The sequence below is a fragment of the Solanum tuberosum genome, unplaced genomic scaffold (genome assembly GCF_000226075.1).
Source record: "Solanum tuberosum cultivar DM 1-3 516 R44 unplaced genomic scaffold, SolTub_3.0 scf00004, whole genome shotgun sequence".
Classification (NCBI taxonomy): Eukaryota; Viridiplantae; Streptophyta; class Magnoliopsida; order Solanales; family Solanaceae; genus Solanum; species Solanum tuberosum.
This window is the reverse complement of record NW_006238930.1, coordinates 4,004,490-4,024,350: the sequence shown is the minus strand read 5'-3', so window position 1 is coordinate 4,024,350 and position 19,861 is coordinate 4,004,490. Positions and strand designations below refer to the sequence as shown.

Below are 19,861 nucleotides of genomic sequence, written 5' to 3'. Positions count from 1 at the left end.
TACTTGAACAAACATAAACAAAACCTAATTAGTAGTACTTCTTAATGATAAATGCCATATACTGTTGTGTCGTCAATCAATCTCTATTGAATTTATTATGTCAAGCATACAAATACATCCCAAATGTATCCAGGGGGTGTCACTTTGCTGAAAAATTACACTCTGTAGATGATAAAAGAATTTCTTTTTTATATACATACTATGTGTCCTTTGTGCATAAACCTCTTAATAAAAATGCTAGCTCTGCTGCCACAGATACTCGCATGAGAGTAAATGTTCCTGCTGCTGCTGCCCTGGTAGTGTTTATGATAATCTCAGAATACAAACCCGAAGTTCTCTGACAAGGAAACTAACTTGCAATCACCACCTTGATTTATAATCTAAATCATCATCCGCATTCTGTTTCCCTTTCTCTCTCCAGGTCTCGCCCCACTTCTTGGCCTCTGCAACAGCTCGCTCCCGCTCTTGATCCTTGTTCAAAGCTCTTATATCTGTTACATCGATCTGAGCTCCATTAAAATCAACAGAGCTTCCATTCGTTAGTTCTTCAACAGGGGATGTCCTCCCGTCTCCCTGAGATCCAATCTGATTTGACTGACCTGCATGTGAATCATGCTTTTGGGATGCAAAGTAACTCAAAGCAAGCACAATGTCTTTCGTGTGAGGTCGAGCATGGGGATCATCCTGAACACACATTAAGGCCAGTTCTACTACCCTGCGGAAGACAGATTGTGGAAACTTGCCTCTTAACATTGGATCCGCTAATTGTACATAGTTCATGCGGTCTTTCAACATAGGACGTGCCTGAGAAGTGGCAAGTAAACTTCACCCTTAGCGCACAAACAGAAACTGACAAAACAGGAGCCTAATGTTATCAATAATCTCAACACTTTTCATTCAGAAAAACAAATGAAACGATTTAGTTTATGATACATTTCAATGGTCAGAACCGTGCAAAGATGGTATTTAATCACTAGATAGATCAGTCATTCTCATTTTCCAGTAACTTTGTGCTCCTTCAACCAAAATACCTTTGACATGTTGATAGAACTATGCAACACTAATAAAACTTTATGCTTCAAAGCTGAAGTAATAGATGGTAGAGTCAAGAAAGGACGCACAGACATTTTTAAATAGTGAAACAAAAACTTATACCATTTGTTACATGTATTTATGTTTGAAAGTTGGTTTATTTTCCAGCTTGCTAAGTATACTGACTTCAATCAATTAAATGTGAAGTGATTACCCAGTCAACAAGCATTTCTTTTCCATGTTCATGAGAGTCATCCATTGCTCTACATCCAGTAATTAGCTCCAACAAGAGCACACCAAAACTATAAATGTCTGATTTCATAGTCAGTTTTCCGGTTCCAGCATACTCAGGTGCGCAATACCCATGAGTGCCCATTACCCGAGTTGAAACATGTGTATTGTCTGCAATTGGGCCAAACTTTGCAAGACCAAAGTCAGAAAGTTTAGCATGGAAACCCTCACCCAATAATATGTTTGCCGACTTAAGGTCCCTGTAGATAACAGGACGATCAGCTTGGTTGTGAAGGTAATCCAGGCCTTTGGCAGCACCAGATGCTATTACCATCCTGGTATCCCAATCCAATGGCTTCATGTCAGGCGTAATATCTGCACATTATACTCTTAATCAACACATTTTATACTTTAGAGGAAAAATGCATATAATAGTTGCATCCTCTGATGCATGTACAATTTTAAAAAATTCTACAGAAAAAAAGTTCAGTTCAAATCAAGTAAAGTAAAGATGGAAAAGTTCCCACCAAGCTAAAACACACATACATAGTAACAACTTTGGCAGACAACCACAAATAGGATCAAGAAATTTAATGAATGGTTAATTGAATAATACAGAGAGGAGTAAAAGAAGGGCAGTTGATATCCATCAAATTTGGCAGTGCAGCCGTAAAGAAGTGAAGACTTCCTCGATAAAGAACAAAAAATAATGAAAACAGAAGTGAATGAGTATTAAAGAATGATAACAATAACTTCATATCTTCAAGGATATTCTGAAAATGGACTTGTTTCAAGCTTAAGAGTCTATTTGGATTGGCTCAAAAGTTGGTCAAACCTACTTTGAAGTCATTTTTAGCTTTTGGAAGTGTTTAGCAAGGTTAAAAATAACTTAAAATAAGTTAAAAATGACTTTAAAAAGGTTAAAAATCAAAAGTAGGTCTCCCCTACTTTTTTATTTTTTGACTTAAAGTCAATCCAAATGGGCTCTAAATGAGTTAAGCTATCAAAGATGATCCAAAAGTTAATAGCAAATAATGCATGAATCTACAGCTCTGAAGAATAATATTAACAGATTGGTGCAGGTAGACAAATAAGAATGTATTTGTTAGAAATCCAAATTAAATCACATAAACTGTATGAGTGAGAATATAATTACCATGGAGATGATATGCCAAAGATCCTAGAGGCATGAATTCATAGATAAGAAGACGCTGCTCTCCTTCAGTGCAGTAACCAATTAGATTAACCAGGTTAGGGTGGCGCATCAGTGAGAGCATGTGAACCTCGACAAAGAACTCCTTATCCCCTTGAAGACCTGAATGATTTAGCTTCTTAACAGCCACAACCTGAATGGTTACAGATAATAAAGTATGATGATGAATTTGAAATGACCAAAACACATGCATGACATTAGATATAGTGAAAATCACCTGACTAGTTGTAAGTTGCCCTTTGAATACTGGCCCAAAGCCACCTTCCCCGATAATGGATTCTCGCCTGAAATTGTTTGTGGCGGTTGCAAGATCCCGGTAAGAAAAAGTTGGAAGGTTGCTTCTCGGAGGAGAATCATCTTTTGATATCAGTAGTTGCTGTCTGGGCTCCAGCAGTGTGATGGGATTATCTGGCATTAAAAAAGAAAAGCATTACTACTTGTTGAAAAACCATTTACATTGTTTGAGGATGGAGAGTTAATTAAGTTTGTAGATTGAAATGGGATGGGAAGGGAAGGGAACCTGGAGGAAGATGAGAGTTGATAGGATTAGGAGGGTCCCTAGTTGGTTCAATAGGGACGTAATTAGTGTTGGTTTTCAAGTTGATCTCCCTTTTCTTGCTCCCGATCCCGAAGCATGGACAATAGGGACCCATTGATTCTTTCTTTTTCTCCGATCCTAATCACATTCTCCATCTGCATCTTGCATTTCCCATCTTAGGGTTAACATCTTTAATTTATTCCTCTAATCTCATATTTACAATCACATAATAATAAATACGTATGGGTCGGGCCTGTGTACACTTACATAACTAATCAATCTAATGGGCTTGGCATCATGACTTGTTTCCTTTCCCCAACTTATCTTACCTGATTTGTTGTTGACACTTCCACCTCCTCCTCATTTCTTCTTCCCTATCCCTAATTTAATAAAAAACTATTTAAACAGTTTTGTGTTTTTTTTCTTGCTTTTATGTCATCTAATAAACAATTTCTCATTTATTGGTTTGAATTGATAATTTAAAAAATCATTATTTTATAAATAAATAAAAAACGAGTGAATTTTTTTAAAATGTTAACTCAACTTCATTTTGCTTTTTTAAAAGTGATCATTTTCGGACATAAAATCTTTCCTGAATCTATCAATGTTCCCATAATCATTTGTTTTATAACAGTGACTACAACATGATGTTATATAAGCTCACTGTTTGGAGAAAAGATTGAGAGAATGTGTGTATCTCAAGTCTATGTCGTTTATTTCTAACTACATTAATGTATTTGGAATTTATAACATTTCATAGAAGTCGTGATGATTCATACTTAAGATAGGGTATCAAATTAAAATTTTAAGTTGCACGCGTTGATGAATTGATTTTAATAAAATGGAGGTTACCATTGTTTATTCCAAAAAGCAAAGTAGTGTAATATTTTGGATTAGATGCGAATGTGGTATGGAGATTGTGAGTGGTAGAGGCCGTCCTTGATTCGTGCAAGTTTATGGCATTTAGAATATTAGACGTGGACAAGAGTGGAAGTTAAAGGGTAACTAACTAATTAATGTGCATCCGCACACATTTCCTTTCTCGTCGATTTGCTCGCTGCATCTCCAATCACAACACTTTTCACATTTCCTTCAACATCTCAATTTGTTTACTCTTTTTGATAATGTAAGCTCAATTTTTTCCTACACACACACCTGCTAAATTGTAAAGTTTCCCTTCCCTCACTCACTCTCTCTCTCACTCAATTACAATTATGGATCTAACACAAACTTCTGATCAAACAATATGCAATGACAAACAGCCAGATATTCCAGACGAAGCTCCTCCTCCCCATGAAACAGAGTCTACAGAAGCAGAGATTGTTGAACAACTGCCAACAGACGATGGAGTCATCAAGACAACAGATGATGATGGTGCCAAGACAGACGATGACGACGACGACGAAGAGGTCAAGGTTGAAGTTTCTTCTCCCCTGCCTCCTGATCTCGATAAGGTTTCAGAAGAAATAGATCAATTTATCTCTGAATCGTCAAACTTAAAAGGGGATGATGATGAATCTAAGCCTCCCGATGTTCCTGTGTTTGTAGAACAATTTGCTGTTCTTGTTGAGGCTAAGATTGATGAATATGATGGTGGCGATGCACCCGTCAAATGGAGCCAGCTAGCTCAGGAGGAAGCCACATCATTTTTGGATATTGTAGATCGAATCTCCAAGCTATTTACCTCCCTCTGTCGATTTTCTACAGAGTACAAATATGCTTATTCAATCAGCCGTGTTGATGGTGTTCTTCAACGAGCAATGTCCTACATAGAGGAAGAATACAAGTCAATCCTCTACGAGTACAAGATCAATACTGATTCAGATATCACCAATTCAGACACTTCTTCTGCCAAGCCTAACCCTAACCCTAACCCTAATTCTTATTCATCATCAGACACCAATCAAGATGCAGAACAAGACTCTGCTTCTGAAGAAAATAAATTTCCAGGCTACTCTGAGGAAATCGTAGCCACCTTGAATAAATTTTCCAAAGCCTTGATTGCAGGAGGCTACGAAACAGAATGCTGTCAGGTCTATTTCATCGCACGGAGGAAAGCTTTGGAGGAAAGCTTGCATAAGCTTGGGTTTGAAAAATATAGCATCGACGATGTGCAAAAGATGAATTGGGAACCATTGGAGAGAGAGGTTACTGCTTGGATTGCAACATTCAGGCACTGCACTAATGTGCTCTTCTCCAGTGAACGCAAGCTCGCCGATGCCGTGTTTGAGGACCAACCATCAATTTCTGAGACCATCTTCAGCAATTTGTCTCGAGGTATGATGATCCAACTCCTTAATTTCGCTGAAGCCGTTTCTATGACAAAACGGGCTGCTGAAAAACTCTTCAAGTTTCTCGACATTTATGAGACTTTGCGGGATTTTATTCCTTTGGTGGATAAGATATTTCCGGTTTCTTACGCTGATGAACTCAAGGCTGAAGCTACATTGAGTCGGGGACGTTTAGGAGAATCCATGGTTTCTATCTTTTCGGAGCTGGAAAACTCAATCCAGGGGGACTCAAACAAGACACCGGTTCCAGGTGGTGCTGTTCATCCTTTAACTCGCTACATCATGAATTATCTGAAATATGTAGGCGAGTACAGAGACACCTTAGAGCAGGTATTCAGAGAACATCAGATGATAGAAAGAGCTGACTCAGCCACGGGATCAGACTTTGACTGCCAAAATCCACAAGCGGGTCAGAGTAATCATCATACATCATCACCTTTCGAGACTCATATGATAAAAGTCATGGATCTATTGGATTCAAATCTGGAGGGAAAATCAAGGCTTTACAAAGACACTTCACTCAGCTCAATATTCATGATGAATAACGGACGATACATCTTGCAAAAAATAAAAGGATCTCCAGAGATCAATAGCCTGATGGGGGATCAATGGTACAGAAAGCGATCTTCAGATCTAAGACAGTACCACAAGAATTACCAAAGAGAAACGTGGGGTAAATTGTTGCAATGTTTAAACCATGAGGGATTGAATGTGAATGGGAAAGTGAATAAACCAATATTGAAAGAGAGGTTCAAGAGTTTCAATGCATTGTTTGACGAGATACACAAGACGCAGAGCAGTTGGGTTATTAGCGACGAGCAATTGCAGTCGGAGCTGAGAGTTTCCATATCAAACATGGTTATACCAGCCTACAGGTCATTCTTGGGAAGGTTTAGTCAAACATTTACTCCGGGAAGGCAGACGGAGAAGTATGTAAAGTACCAACCTGAAGAAATTGAAACAGACATTGATGAGCTATTCGATGGAAATGCTACGCCATGGGGGAGGAAGAAATTGTAATCATAACAATCAACTGTTAAAGAGAGAGATCAGTTGATGATCAATAACGTTCTTTTTGTGTTGTAACCTTTTTTTTTTGGATTATTGTTTATGTTTGTAGTGCTACTCAATTAATTAACTTTTTAAACTTTAATTCTTTGTTTCATGTACCCAATTCACTTTTACTACTTTTAAATTTTATATACTCGACAATATAATGCCAAACTTTAGTTTTATAGGAGCAACATAACAATCTTAAAAATTGAGTATTTCTATAAAATTTACATGATGATGCAATATTTATGTACTTGTATTTTATGATTTCATTTTTATTTTATGTTGTTAAGAAATTAGAATAAAATATAATTTATATTACATGACGATTATGTATGATGATTATTTGGAAAAATAAGAAAAGATTTATAATATGAAATAAAAAAATAAAAATAAAAATAATAATATAATATTAAAAAGAGAGAGAATTTTTTTGGGGGTGTAAAATAGAGAATTGAATTGAAATTAGTTATCTCCATATTGAGAGATTGACAATTGACACGCTAACTGTATACTTGTAAAAAGACTAAAGAAAAAAAGAGAAATTCAAAGTTAAGTTTATTTCCAATCTAGAAAGGTGGTTTTTTTTTTTAAAATATTAAAAAAAAAGTGACACATAAATTGAGATAAAAGAATAAAAGAATTGAAAAACAACTTTGTTGATTAAAACAGGATCCTAGACGCAACGGGTAGAGCTGGCAAATTAGAATACATCTGAAACAGGATTCCTACAAATATGAATTATATCCAATATATTACTTGAGAAGTCAAGTTTAGTGCCACCTTTTAAATATCAAGTTTTTATATGAGAAATAGTTACTCTACCAAAGTATTCGAAGTTTTAAGAGCCCGTTTGGATTGGTTTAAAAAAAGTAATTTTTAAGTTAAAAATAAAAAATCAAACTAAAATGACTTTTAAGTAAAAACAAAAGTAGGGGGAGACCTACTTTTGGTTTCTGATTTATTTTAAGTCATTTTTCTACCTTGCGAAACACTTCGTAATTTATTTTAAGTCATTTTTGACTTATTTTAAGTTATTTTTTTATATTTATCAAACACTTTCAGAAATCAAAGACTGACTTAAAAGTAGGTTTGAACAACCTTTAAGCCAATCCAAACAGGCTCATCTACTAAAAACCGTAAAAATTAGACTGGATGATCAGTTTTCAAATCAACCATCAAAATTTAGCTATTATTTCAAATATAACTAGAAAGTGACCATTTAATGCAAAAATATTACTCCGAACAAATGCTTGTAGAGAAAATATAAAACACACAAAACATGACATACATAATTGAGTTGACTTTCAACACATTTGTTCAAAAAGTTACTGAAGTTTGAATTTTAGGAACGATTTTGTGGAGTTTGAACTTGTAAAAAATCAAACTTTTATGGATTTTGAAATTGATATCATTAATTAAACGATGACAAAGTTTTAAAATCGGTACCATGAATAAAATAACAATAAAATATATATCATGAGTGAAATAAACTTACATGATAATGTGAAAACCAATTATTATTTACTTGTAATACATGTTTTGAACTCAAGGACAAGTTGAAAGAGGTGTTGTGTTCACAACAATTTTTGGTGTTGTTTAAGAAAAGTTTGGGAATACAAGCTTATCTCAATACATTTTCCACCCATAGACAAATGATCAGACAAAACGCTCCATTCAGTCTCTCAAGAATATGTTAAAGACAACCTTAGATTTTAGAGAAAGTTGGGGTGATCACTTGCCCTTTATTGAATTTACATATGATAAAGCTACCATTCAAACATTAGAATTGTAAAATTCAAAGCTTTGTATGGACAAAGATGTAGATCACATATCGAATGGTGTGAAATTGACGAAATATAATTACTTCAGACAGATCTACTTCATCATGCTATGGAGAAAATCGAGCTAATAAAAGAGTGACTAAAAACTAGTTAGAGCCATCATAAGTACTACTCATATGTGTGACGCAAGAATTTAGAATTTAATGTGAATAAATTGATGTACCTTTATATTTTATATATGAAGGGCGTCATGCAATTTGAAAATAAAGAAAAGTTGAGTATGAGATACATTGGTTCTTATAGAATCTAACATAGAATTAGATCAATGACCTATGAAGTTGAATTACCTGCAAAACTGTATCTGATTCACTCAATATTTCATATATTCATATTGTGGAAATGTCTAGGAAATTTCGCCTTAAGTTATTTGTGTTATTGAGTGAGATCCACAACTCAAAAATAATTGAACTCTGAATTTTTCCCAACAAAGTTTCTTTAATTGAACAATCTCACAATTCTCAAATATCTACCGATTAACCAGAAACATATACACAAACCGCATATGACATTGCATAACGAAAATAAATAATAGGCATAAGCATATACACGATTTTTATGATTTCCTATTGAACATGATCTGCATTTTCAAACTTCTCAATCAATTTTTTCCGAGCCTCCACATCCTATGACCAAATACATACTTAAAGTTCGAACAAGCATTGCAACTAAATCTAATACAAACATTTCCAATCAAATTGAGATATTAAATTTATTAAATCCGAAGTTGTTAGAATCGTTTCCAAAGTACTTAATAAAAAAGAAAGAAAAAAAATACATCATATATATATAAAAGAAAACCTTAGGCTCGCCTATGTGGCGCCACCACAAACCAACATTTTCTTTTAATTTATTTATTTACAAAACTAGCCTTCCCCTTCCCCTTTCACGAGAAATTGTGATTTATGAAAAGTTGCGACTTTAATGAATAGTTGCGACTTTTATGAAAAATTGTGACTTTAATGAAGAGTTGCGACTTTAATGAAGAGTTGCGACTTTTATGAAAGGTTGTGACCTTTCCGAAGGGTTGCAACTTTTCCAGATAAATGTAACCTTTCCAATAAGGCACAATAAACATTTATTCACACTACCCTTTGTTGTCTATAAATAGAGAAATTTCCTCTCATTTTAAAAGAACGAAAATTCTGAACCTTTTCTTCTTCGCAATTAAATATTTGTGTACTTTACTCATGTTGAGTGGCTCACTGACACCATTGCTTATGTTACAGATCCTGGTATGTATTTTTACCGTCATTAATTTATGCTTATGTTATTAAGGATAAATGATAAGATGTAATAATTTTCATTTTCCTTTACATTATTAATGTTTGTTAATACGTAATTTTTTATGTAAGATAATATATTATTTTAATTTTAATGACGGATAGATTTTAAGTATTATTTTATAAATTCCATGAATTACTAATGGTGTTTGATAAGAAAAAAAGGAAAGAGAAGGGGTTATAAAGGTAATTAAAATGAGTAAGGAAGGAGAGGTGCGGAAATTGGACAGGTTCACGAGCGGAAGCTAAACCCAACTTGGTTTGGTTAGATATGGGCTTTGAGTTTGAAGTCGTGTATTATTACAACAACAACTACTGTATCTGTATGTATATCTGTAAGTCGGGTTTAATTATGTATTGAATTTCAAATATTACGAAACAAGTTGTTTCTCCCAATTCCCTTCGCCGCTACCCACTTGTGCTACATTCTGGTTTGTCTTCTTCTTCTGCCCACCTTCTCCTTATTCTGATTCTAGGGTTAATTCTTTTCTTTTCTTTTTTCAATTCTTGATTTTCTTGTTTGCGAGCTTCTTTAACCCTAGAAACCTAGGAATTGAACTGACATGCCAATTCTGCTTTGTTAGTTTTTTTTTTTTTACTGTTCTTTTTTTGTTTTGCCTTTGTTTAGAGATAAACTTATGTTGATATGTCTTTGATTAAATATAAGTAATGCAATGTTCAAAGGCTAAAGATCCAATCTTCTCTTAACTGGTAAGGCAACAGATTGACGCTAGCCGTGTTTTCAAAATTCCAAAAGGTAGGATTGAGATGGCTGGTGATTAATTCCAACTTTTAGAAAGGGTACAATTGGACATTAAATGATATTTCAACTATTAAGTTGCCGAAAAGAACGGTATTTTAATTGTTAAGCATGTGTAAAATCAGGACTCCTAACAATTTCGATTTTTCATAGATTTTATTCCAAGTTATGGGGGTGAATGTGTGTTAAATTGGCTCAGTTTGTTATATTTGTGCTAATTAGCCAGATATGGACACAATGTGTGTATGGTATCATAGAATGAATTGCAACTGCAAGCACGGAATATATTAGAGGTCAAACATTATAATACTTTTTACATCTATGTATCCGTTATGATATCTGAAGAGCTATTCGGTAAATGTATCTGTCTAAGGGGAAATATTCAGCTGCCGGAAATCCTCCCCATACACAGTTGGGAGATCCTTTTTTTTTTTTTTTTGGTTAGCTTTTTAGGAACTACTTAGAAAGGCTCATTTTTCAGGAGCTATCGTTAAATGGTCAGGACACATAATAGGCATCCCTGGAATGCAATTTGTGGACTAATCTATATTGTTAAGAGAATAAGTGTAAACATAGACTACTTATTTGATTCGAAACATTCTTGTCTGCTTCTTCAAAATGGATCCTTTGACCCATAAAAGTGCTTCCTTTTTCTAAGTTTGGCATCATTCTCATGTCTATACTTGTGATTTGACAGGATTTGTCCTACTAAATTATTATTATCTAGTCAAATTCTTTTTTATCGCTCACACAAATGTGATATTGTACTTATTTAGTTTGTTTCTGGCAGAGTGCTTTTCTCTTAAAGGTCTGCTTGCAGCTTACTAGTTGATGAATATTGCTTCCGAAACAATGGGGAGCACATTTAATACACAAATTTTGGTGGATAAGCTGGAAATGCTCAATAGTTCACAGCAAAGCATTGAAAGTATCCATTAACTTTTACCTGCTACTTAGATAATCATTCGATCTTAAATTTTTTTCTTTTTAAGTAGATAATAATTTAATCTTATGCTATCCCCTCTATCCAGTTTTTCAGGAAACAAATTGGTGGGGCATGGAAACTAACTCCATGTTTGAAAACTAGGGAGAAACAAAGGAGATTATAATGAACAAAACATAAGTTATTTTCTTCCTGCTGTTTAATTTGGCGGATAAGAAAAAGAATGAGGACAAGTGTTGGACTTTCGTCTTCCCTTCGGGGTGTCCTAGTGGTTTGGGCTTGGGACATCCATGTTGGAGGTCTCAAGTTCGAAACCCCTTGCCGGCGAAAACATGGGGTTTGTCTTCTGGGTCGAGCTCATCACATCGGGCTTGCCTAGTGCGGGTTACCTCTCCCGTGTGGTTTGCGAGCTATTGCATAGAAATAGAGGTTTTACCCTGTGCGCACCCAAAGGGTAGCGGCTGCGTGTTTCCCTTATCATAAAAATAAAATAAAATATTGGACTTTCGTTCTCTTGAATTTGAATTTGTGGGTACAGTAGGAAAAATTACTCTCATTTATTTCTTCAGTAATTATTTATTTAACAAATGTTTTCTTTTGTAATCCTCAACTCCAACTAGCTTTATCACATTGGTGTATTTTTCACATGACCAAAGCAAAACAAGTTGTGGAAACTTGGGCCCAGCAATTCCATTGCTCACCACGTGAACAGAGATTGTCATTTCTTTACCTTGCAAATGACATCCTTCAGAATAGTCGGAGAAAGGGCGCAGAATTTGTTGCTGAATTTTGGAAGGTTCTTCCAGATGCTCTTCGTGATGTTATTGAAAATGGAAATGAATTTGGAAGAAACGCTGCTTTGCGGCTGGTATGTTTCTCTAGCTCCTTATTTTTAGCTCCACATGTTGCCATAGGGGGTAAATGAGTTTGATGAGTTTTTGTCCACCCAGCTGTATGTAGCATTTGAGATACATATTTGTGGATGGTTAGCATTCCGAGAGGAAGACCCAGGTTATGCATCTAATTCTGAATTTCCTGATAAATCTCTTCTTTAAGTTTTTAAGATTCCCTAAGATTTCCCCATACATGGTGTTCTGATCAAGTAATAGGTAACGTTCAATCTCTGAGCTTTGTTGTCAAAGAAGGAAGTCCCATGTGTTATCAAGAGGGAGGTGTATTTAGTTTCACTATACTAGATTGTAGATTTATTTTAGAGAGAAGCGATGATAGTACGATAGCGTCAAATTAAGGAGAAGCAAAAGGTGTATCGCTCAAATGATGAGTAATCATGAATATGTCACATGATACCCACAGCAAGGTAAGAAAATAAATACAAGTCTACGTCAGACTACTTTGCTACTTGAGAGATTGAACCTAGGAGCTTTGAGCCTTGAAGCCTCAGAGTCAAAGATATGCAAGCCCATTATTGAAGTTATCCAGTTTGCAAGATATGAAATTAAAATACTTCGGCTAAATAGACTTAACCGAGTCTCCTATTTATTTTGTGATATGTTTTCTTTCTTTCTGAAATTGGCAACCGTTTCTATTTCTGTAAATCAGTACATGGGTTGTACTGATATTTACATAAGGAACTCTAAGAGAACTGTCCTATCCCTATAATGAGTCTAAAACATCAATGATAGTGACAGTTTCATTAGAGTAAATCTGATTACACCAAAAACGCGAAGTCAGATTACAATTACTCTCCCTATTCTCAGAAACTCATGATTCCTCTGGTTCCATATAGTACACCAAGTGTGCTTGGATTGTTTTTGTGGTAAGAAGTGGGACGAACCTTGATTTTTCTACAGATCTAGCTATGTGCAACAAAAATAACGACTACTTCTCAATTCCAAGCTAGTTGTGGTTGGCTACATAAATCCTCTCTATCCATTTCACTCAATTTGGGCATTTTTCACTCCTATGATCAATAATTTGTTGTACTTTAATAATTATTGCTTTTTAGACTTTATTGGCATACAAATATCCAAACAGACTAATTCTTAGCATTTATTGAACTTAATGTAAGCTTACCATCTTGACTAGCTTAAATCACAACTAATTGGTATCACCTATATGAATCTTATGTTTCCATTGTGTTAGTTTCTCGAAAACCTTACATGGATTTTAATAGATTATAGGTCTTTTGGGACAACTTCCTTTCCTTGTGATTTCAGGTTTTATGTATCAACCTTTTATTTTATAAGCTGCTGGTCAAGTCTTAGCCATGAATAGGCAGGAATATGGTCAATGCTTTCTGTTCCATATGACATTGTCCTATCATATTCAGAGTCCTGCATGGTTTTGCACTAAATTTTAGTAGTTCCATTTCTTTTTGGAGTAACATTTGTAAGAACAGTATTTGTGGAAAATGGAAATTGAGTATGACTCTTATTACTGCTGTGGATCTAGTCATTGTGGCTCGGCTTCTCCTTTCAAAACAGTTATTGCCGGCCAAAAATGTGTTGAGTCGAAACAACACCTTTTTGTGCTGTATGATTGTTAGTCAGAGATGAAATAACAATTATTAGTAGATTTATCTGTTCTGGTGATTCGACAAATAAAAAGTAATTGTTCCCTGCCTTCACTTCTCTTACCCTTGAAATACTTGCGTTCAGGATGAAAGTTTCTTCAGGAGAAACGCCAAGGCTATTGTATGGATATGAGTTATACATCGAACGCCCACCTGGTTAATCACTTATTTGAATTGTATCTTAGTTGACCTTGTTCTAGATCATAGATGTAAGATGTTTGATTCCAGCACTTAGCTAAACAACATTTTCAGGGTGATTCCTATTGCATTTTCATCTTCAAGAGCCTACAGATATATCGAGGACTGACAAGATGTTCTTGAACTTGTGATATGGACATGCATTGCGAGTCCTATGGTTATACTGATTGCAATTCTTGTAGCCATGAGTTTTAACTTTGATTAGCCACTTATTTTGTAAATTGACCTGAATAGCATGATTAAATTGGATGCAAATTTGCTATGATATCAAATCTTTTATTCTGGGTAGAGTTTATTCTGACTTGGCATTGTGGGACTGACATGCTGCCCATCTTAATGCTCCATTTTATTCTGATAACCACAGATCAGTATCTGGGACGAGAGAAAAGTCTTTGGTTCTCGAGGGCAGATTCTGAAGGAAGAGTTTGCTGGAAAGAATGTTGGGAATGGAAAGCATAGTGGAGGCAAAGTGGTTGGTCTCCCTTTTCATCCTGATCTTTTGTTCCTGATTTTTTTAGCTGTTCATTCTATTTTCTATATATTTGAAAATGATAGTACCTTCTCATTGAACTCTTTGGTATGCAGAGAAACTCAGCTGGAGATGCCCTTGACAAAATAGTTTCAAGCTATCAGATATTGTATGGTGGTCAAATTGATGAAGATGCGATATTGAGCAGAGCTAAAAATGCTATTAGCTGTGTTGAAAAAATAGATAAGGAGATTGGGAGTGATTTAAATCCAGGTGCCCTTTCTTTTCCACTTGTAATGTGTTCCTAACATAGCTTGGCTTGTCCAGTTCATGTTACAGTGGCCCAAAAGAAACAATTCATTCCGTTTGCAAGGGTTTCTCTAGTTGCCAGACAATTATCTTCCAATTGAACCATACAACTCTGTTTTGTTTAAATGAATAATTAGTTTTCTGGGGTCAATTACTTGGACTTCCCTTTAATTCCACAAAACTAAATAGACCTCACTAATACATGATAGTTTTCTGCCTAAATATCCGAATTGGATGTCTATTAGCTTTTGCTGGCCTCCGAGTGAAATTCCTATGCCTAGCTTAAACAAAAGTAGGAAGAAAGGGCTTCCTTCTTCCAAGAGTGTGCATGTTTGTGATATTCGTCATTTGTTGGCTTCCTTTTTCCCCAAGTGAAGTTTCCTTTTTTCATTCCTATTCCGCTTCTTCCGATTTCTTAATTTTACCAATTAAAAAGCTACATTCAATTGTTTTGCTTACATGTCTAGTTTCAAATTATTTGTTTTGCTTCTATAACTGGCTGATTAAGAAGCTCCATTGAGAAAAAAAACCTTGGGATACCTTATCAGACTGAGAGTCTGAGACGAAACACTTTTTTGATTTCAGTATAAGGACTTGAATCTTTTCATGGAGGAAGACTTATTAGAAAAAAGATCCTCACCAGAGAAGTAAAACTTACTCGAAAAAATATTAAAAAGGTTAAACATGCTTGAATATGTAATCTCACAGACAGAGGTAGGTACGCGACCTGCTGAAATAGAAATGGAAATAGGAGAGTTTTTTTTTTTTTCTTTGTAACAGTGGTGTTCGGTTTAGCTTGTGCATTCCTCGACTATTTCACCGGGTACCTACTACTTCCATTCAGCACAGGCACCGGGTAGCTTTGCCCACCAAGGCTTAGGCAGATTGGAAGAAACCAGTGTTTTTCTTCATCAAAAAAAAAAAGAAGAAAAGAAACCACAGTGTTTTTGGCGGCTGCTGGAATTTAAACTTGATACCTCATGGTTCTGTACCTTCTTTTTTTAAAACTTCTTTTAGGTGTGGACAAAGATAACTGAGGACCAAGTTTTACTTCTTCAAATTAACAATGTAATCCTAGACTGGTTTGGCAGATATTTTCCTGTTTCTCAAAATTCCAAGATCTTTCACTCTTGACTTTTATTCTCATACAATAACACATAAGTTGACTTATACTTCCCGGTATGTGATCAAGGTCGAGTTAGAATGTGACTACTAAATGTTGGAAATTACCTGTTTTGGATTCTTATGTCAAAATTGTTCTGCTGGGAGCATCATATATGTATTGCTTATTATGACAAAATATCAAATGAAACAGAAAAATGAGGTATCAATTTTAGCTAAAAGTTATCAAACACCCGTATCTCTTGAAGTTACTTGTTGTGAGGACAGTAGTTGTTTAAAGTTTGCTTAGGGTCATACTGTGTATAATCTTTTTGAAAATAAAAATGTGTTGCCTACCTTTTACTGTTATGGTAACCAATTCAATTTGTCTTCAACTCTGGGGAATTAAGGAAACTGTATGTGTTTTATTATTGTAGAGGAAGACATGATTGTGTATAGGATAATTATATGCAAAAATTGTTATTCCTTTCCTCTACAGAGAAACCTTTCTTCCAAGTCAATTCACCATTAGAGCCATTTATCATCTTTCACAGTCTTACTTAGAGAAAAAGAGAAAGTTACAAAAGCTTTATCCAAGTCGTGTTTATTAGGTAAATGTATAGGGATTTTTTCTAGTCAGAGGAGCCGATTTTCATGGGCATGATTGAATGTAATACTTAACCATACGGTATTGTGGTCTTAGTTTTCAACCATCTAATCCATATTATAATACCTTATTTTTCCTCTGTTGAAATGTAGTTTGATTTGTTTTTCTTTGATACTTGTTTGTCACACTAGACTTTCTATGATTCTATCGACCTCCTCCCTTTCCCTTCAGGTCATCTTAATGGATCTGGTATAGTGGATGAGCTCAAGGGGCAGCACACAATATTGAAGGACTGTGTCGAGCAACTAACAACTGTTGAGTCATACAGGGCAAACCTCATCTCTCATCTCAGAGAGGTCCTCCAGGAGCAGGTTAGTCATCCCATTGTTGTGCATTCTTTCCATCTTTCTGTTTGTTTTTGTGCTTTTACTCCTGATTAAGTGGTCCCATGGGTTTCTCCTCAGGAATATAAGTTGGATCAAGTACGCAATCATCTTCAGGTAAATAACGTGCTTATTTATATCTGTTGAAATGATCATTGTTAAATTCATGATATATGTCTTTGTGGGATGGCCAGCTGTGTCAGTTTTTGAGTTTTGTAAATGTCTGTGATGCACCTCCTCTTTGATGTGTTATGATATTTTGGTGAACTTTTGATTGTGCTCTGTCATAGATTACATGATATTGGTTTCAAAGAGAATCAAATATAGTTGAGTAGACGATGAGAGATATACCTCATGCTTACTTGCAGGGTTATTTTCCTTTTTTATTTGATAAGAAAAAAAATTGTAGGGAAGGGAAATCCTATCGGAGCTACCAGCTTTCCTATTCATCAAAAGTCAAAATGTAGAGAAGGAATAGCCAGTGCATTTTTTACTTTCCCAGTAAAGAAGTGATACTTCTCACATTAGTATTGATAATGCTATCCTGCTAGCTTTTCTGGGTTACACATATTCCTAGTGACGTTTCATTACTTGGATTTTAGGCTGCTCAGTCCCACGCAGATCAGGTTGGCAGTATTTGCGGACAGTTGCTGAATTTTGATGGCAATGGGCAAATCTTGGTTGAGCAGAATCGAAAGGAAGCTAACACCTCCCAAGCTCCACACACATTCATATCTGGAAATCGCGAACAATCTGCTCCAGTGATGTACACTCGACAGGTATCTTATGAAAAATCTGGCAACCTTGACGAAGATATGAAGTCTGCGGCTGCTGCAGTGGCAGCAAAGCTCACTGCATCAACATCTTCAGCCCAGATGCTGACTTATGTCCTCTCATCCTTGGCGTCCGAGGGTGTCATAGGCAACTCAACTAAAGAATCTTCCCATGATAATCAACCGGAGAAAAGGATGAAGCTTGAAAATGACCGCTCTTTTTATGCTCCCCCTCAGAATCCTCAAGAACCCATCACATTTTTCTCTCAGCCAAATTCCGTGCAACACAATCTTCCAAGCACTGGGGGGGAATCAACTCCAATTGAACCGCCTCCTCTACCATCATCGCCTCCACCATTGGCACCCTTGCCTCCTATGCAGCCATATCCAGTACCTCAGTTCATTCAGACATCTGGGCAGTTGCCTAGTTCAGCATTTGTTTACGCAACAAGCCAGCAACCTTCAACATTGGCTGGTTTTGTCCCTCCTGTGAATGGGATTTCTCCTTTCACATCTTCAATTGCTTATCAAGGTTATTCAAGTGATAGTAGTTTATATAGCCAGTCGATGGCACCGGTTACACGTCAGTAGGAGAGTTGGTGGTGGTTGGGTTGTTATTTTAGAGCTATAGATTCATACTTAGCTTCTGTCGCTTAACTTTAGGGTTGTTGGGAGCTTTTATTTAATTTGTTAACTAGTCTGATGTACAAGATTAGGCTGTAACTATGTAACTTATATTGTGATTTTGTTTCTAGATTGGAGGTTGTTGGTGTTTATAAAAATACTGATCTAGTATTGCGAGTGGTGTTTTTGTATCATCTAAGAGAATATTAATGGTCATGAACGTATTCTGGTTGAAAAGAGACAAACATTTTTTGGTAAACAAGCAAGGAAATCAACTTTTTTTTTTCTTTCTATAAATTAGAAAACCTCTCTCTAGTGGAGAGATAGATTCAATGAATATTGATTTGGGGTGACATATCTCTCTCGGGAGAAGGTAAAAAAACTGATTAATGGAACAAAAGCTGATTAATTCCGCCGTCCTGCTGTTGGTACTAGGAAGAAACCAGACACGACAACTCCACTCACTCATTTTCTCTTAACTCTCCAAAACAAAGCTTTGTCTCCCTTTTTGTTGTGCTACTCTGCTAATCCCATCAACAAGAACACGTGCCCTCTTTACAACTACTAATTTTCTCCAAAAGCAGCCGTCCAAATTTAAACTTAAACAAAGTAAGTACTACGAGAGCCCAAAACGGTAAAATATACATACTCCTTAAAAAAGGGAACCATACTGAAAAAGCCTGCTCTTTTTGTCCAATGAGCACGCCCTCAAAATAGGTGCCAAATCAATGCTAAAATACAACAAGGACATGAGTTACACTTGACTATAAATAATAGCTCTAGTTACATTCTCAAATGAATATATATATTCTCACTCACCAGTCATACTATAGAATGCAGCAGTGTTACCTACAAATAGTGGAAGAAATGGCTTCAAAGAATGCAGTGGTTATATTCAGCAATAGTACATGTTGTATGTGTCATGCCATAAAGAGGCTCTTGTGTGGAATGGGTGTCAATCCAACTGTTTATGAATTGGATAATTATAACACCACTTGGCAACCGGCCTTGTTTACTCTTCTTGCCAATTCATCCTCCGATCTGCCTGTTGTTTTCATAGGTGGCAAGCTCCTTGGCTCCATGGACACTATCATGGCTGCTCATATTAATGGCACACTAGTTCCTCTTTTAAAAGACGCTGGTGCTCTCTGGCTTTGATCACCGAATTATTAATTATTTTTATTTTTACTTCTCTTTTTTGTTTTGTAGCTAAGGGTCACAAGAATTCAAATTATGAAAAAGGCAATTGTAGTTTGTTCCCATTTATCATCACTTCCTAATTTATTTACCTTTATACTTTGTCCTCACCCTTCAATTATTTACCCTTTTCCCTTAAACTTATCCGACTCTTTTCTTATTGTACTAAAAAGAATGGCTTCAACACTAATACACAACACCAACATACCTATGTTATCCCACAAATTAGTTTTCAAAGAACAGAGAGAGTTATGTCGTAAAAGTAAAAAGGTTGTTTCCCATCTCATCACTTCTAATTCTATTCTTCTTGACAACATTCTATTTTAATGTGCTTGAAGTTACATGGCAGAGCAAAGCTAAGTAGGGATTTGAATGAATTCAATAGCTCTTCCGTAAATTCAGTATTTATATTAGAAAATTAAGTAAATATATATGTATATTAACTTGTGAACCCTAATATCATTACTCTGGTCTCTAATTTT

At 35.6% G+C, this 19,861-nt stretch overlaps 4 protein-coding genes across 4 annotated transcripts; 3 read left to right on the top strand and 1 right to left on the bottom strand.

Annotated features, from left to right (window-relative positions):
* Window positions 1-67: 67 nt before the first annotated feature.
* LOC102584664 (serine/threonine-protein kinase CDL1) lies at window positions 68-3,235 on the bottom strand. Its single transcript, XM_006338659.2, has 5 exons — window positions 2,997-3,235; window positions 2,694-2,884; window positions 2,420-2,609; window positions 1,247-1,638; window positions 68-804 (listed from the first exon to the last, which is right to left on the bottom strand). The coding sequence occupies exons 1-5, from the start codon at window positions 3,127-3,129 to the stop codon at window positions 361-363; spliced, it is 1,350 nt and encodes a 449-aa protein (XP_006338721.1). The 5' UTR covers window positions 3,130-3,235; the 3' UTR covers window positions 68-360.
* An 870-nt stretch (window positions 3,236-4,105) lies between these two features.
* LOC102586747 (exocyst complex component EXO70B1) lies at window positions 4,106-6,362 on the top strand. Its single transcript, XM_006338748.2, has one exon. It carries the CDS (start codon window positions 4,229-4,231, stop codon window positions 6,323-6,325), a length of 2,097 nt encoding a protein of 698 aa, XP_006338810.1. The 5' UTR covers window positions 4,106-4,228; the 3' UTR covers window positions 6,326-6,362.
* Window positions 6,363-9,699: 3,337 nt separating this feature from the next.
* On the top strand, window positions 9,700-18,373 carry LOC102584323 (uncharacterized). Its single transcript, XM_015307819.1, has 8 exons — window positions 9,700-9,913; window positions 11,033-11,170; window positions 11,806-12,053; window positions 14,281-14,388; window positions 14,502-14,658; window positions 16,634-16,773; window positions 16,867-16,902; window positions 17,388-18,373. Exons 2-8 carry the CDS (start codon window positions 11,074-11,076, stop codon window positions 18,147-18,149), a joined length of 1,548 nt encoding a protein of 515 aa, XP_015163305.1. The 5' UTR covers window positions 9,700-9,913; window positions 11,033-11,073; the 3' UTR covers window positions 18,150-18,373.
* A 676-nt stretch (window positions 18,374-19,049) lies between these two features.
* On the top strand, window positions 19,050-19,340 carry LOC107060329 (glutaredoxin-C8). The gene has a single exon (XM_015308101.1). It carries the CDS (start codon window positions 19,050-19,052, stop codon window positions 19,338-19,340), a length of 291 nt encoding a protein of 96 aa, XP_015163587.1.
* The last annotated feature ends 521 nt before the right edge of the window (window positions 19,341-19,861 follow it).

What these genes read in the sequence shown, in the direction of transcription:
- LOC102584664 (XM_006338659.2), bottom strand. Translation starts at nt 3,129, where the DNA reads ATGGGTCCCTATTGTCCATGCTTCGGGATCGGGAGCAAGAAAAGGGAG. An exon ending in TTTGGCATATCATCTCCATG is followed by an intron (nt 1,639 to 2,419) that starts GTAATTATATTC and finishes TATAATGTGCAG; the next exon opens with ATATTACGCCTGACATGAAG. An exon ending in AAGAAATGCTTGTTGACTGG is followed by an intron (nt 805 to 1,246) that starts GTAATCACTTCA and finishes GCCACTTCTCAG; the next exon opens with GCACGTCCTATGTTGAAAGA.
- LOC102586747 (XM_006338748.2), top strand. Translation starts at nt 4,229, where the DNA reads ATGGATCTAACACAAACTTCTGATCAAACAATATGCAATGACAAACAG.
- LOC102584323 (XM_015307819.1), top strand. Translation starts at nt 11,074, where the DNA reads ATGAATATTGCTTCCGAAACAATGGGGAGCACATTTAATACACAAATT. An exon ending in TTCACAGCAAAGCATTGAAA is followed by an intron (nt 11,171 to 11,805) that starts GTATCCATTAAC and finishes AACTCCAACTAG; the next exon opens with CTTTATCACATTGGTGTATT. An exon ending in GAAACGCTGCTTTGCGGCTG is followed by an intron (nt 12,054 to 14,280) that starts GTATGTTTCTCT and finishes TGATAACCACAG; the next exon opens with ATCAGTATCTGGGACGAGAG.
- LOC107060329 (XM_015308101.1), top strand. Translation starts at nt 19,050, where the DNA reads ATGGCTTCAAAGAATGCAGTGGTTATATTCAGCAATAGTACATGTTGT.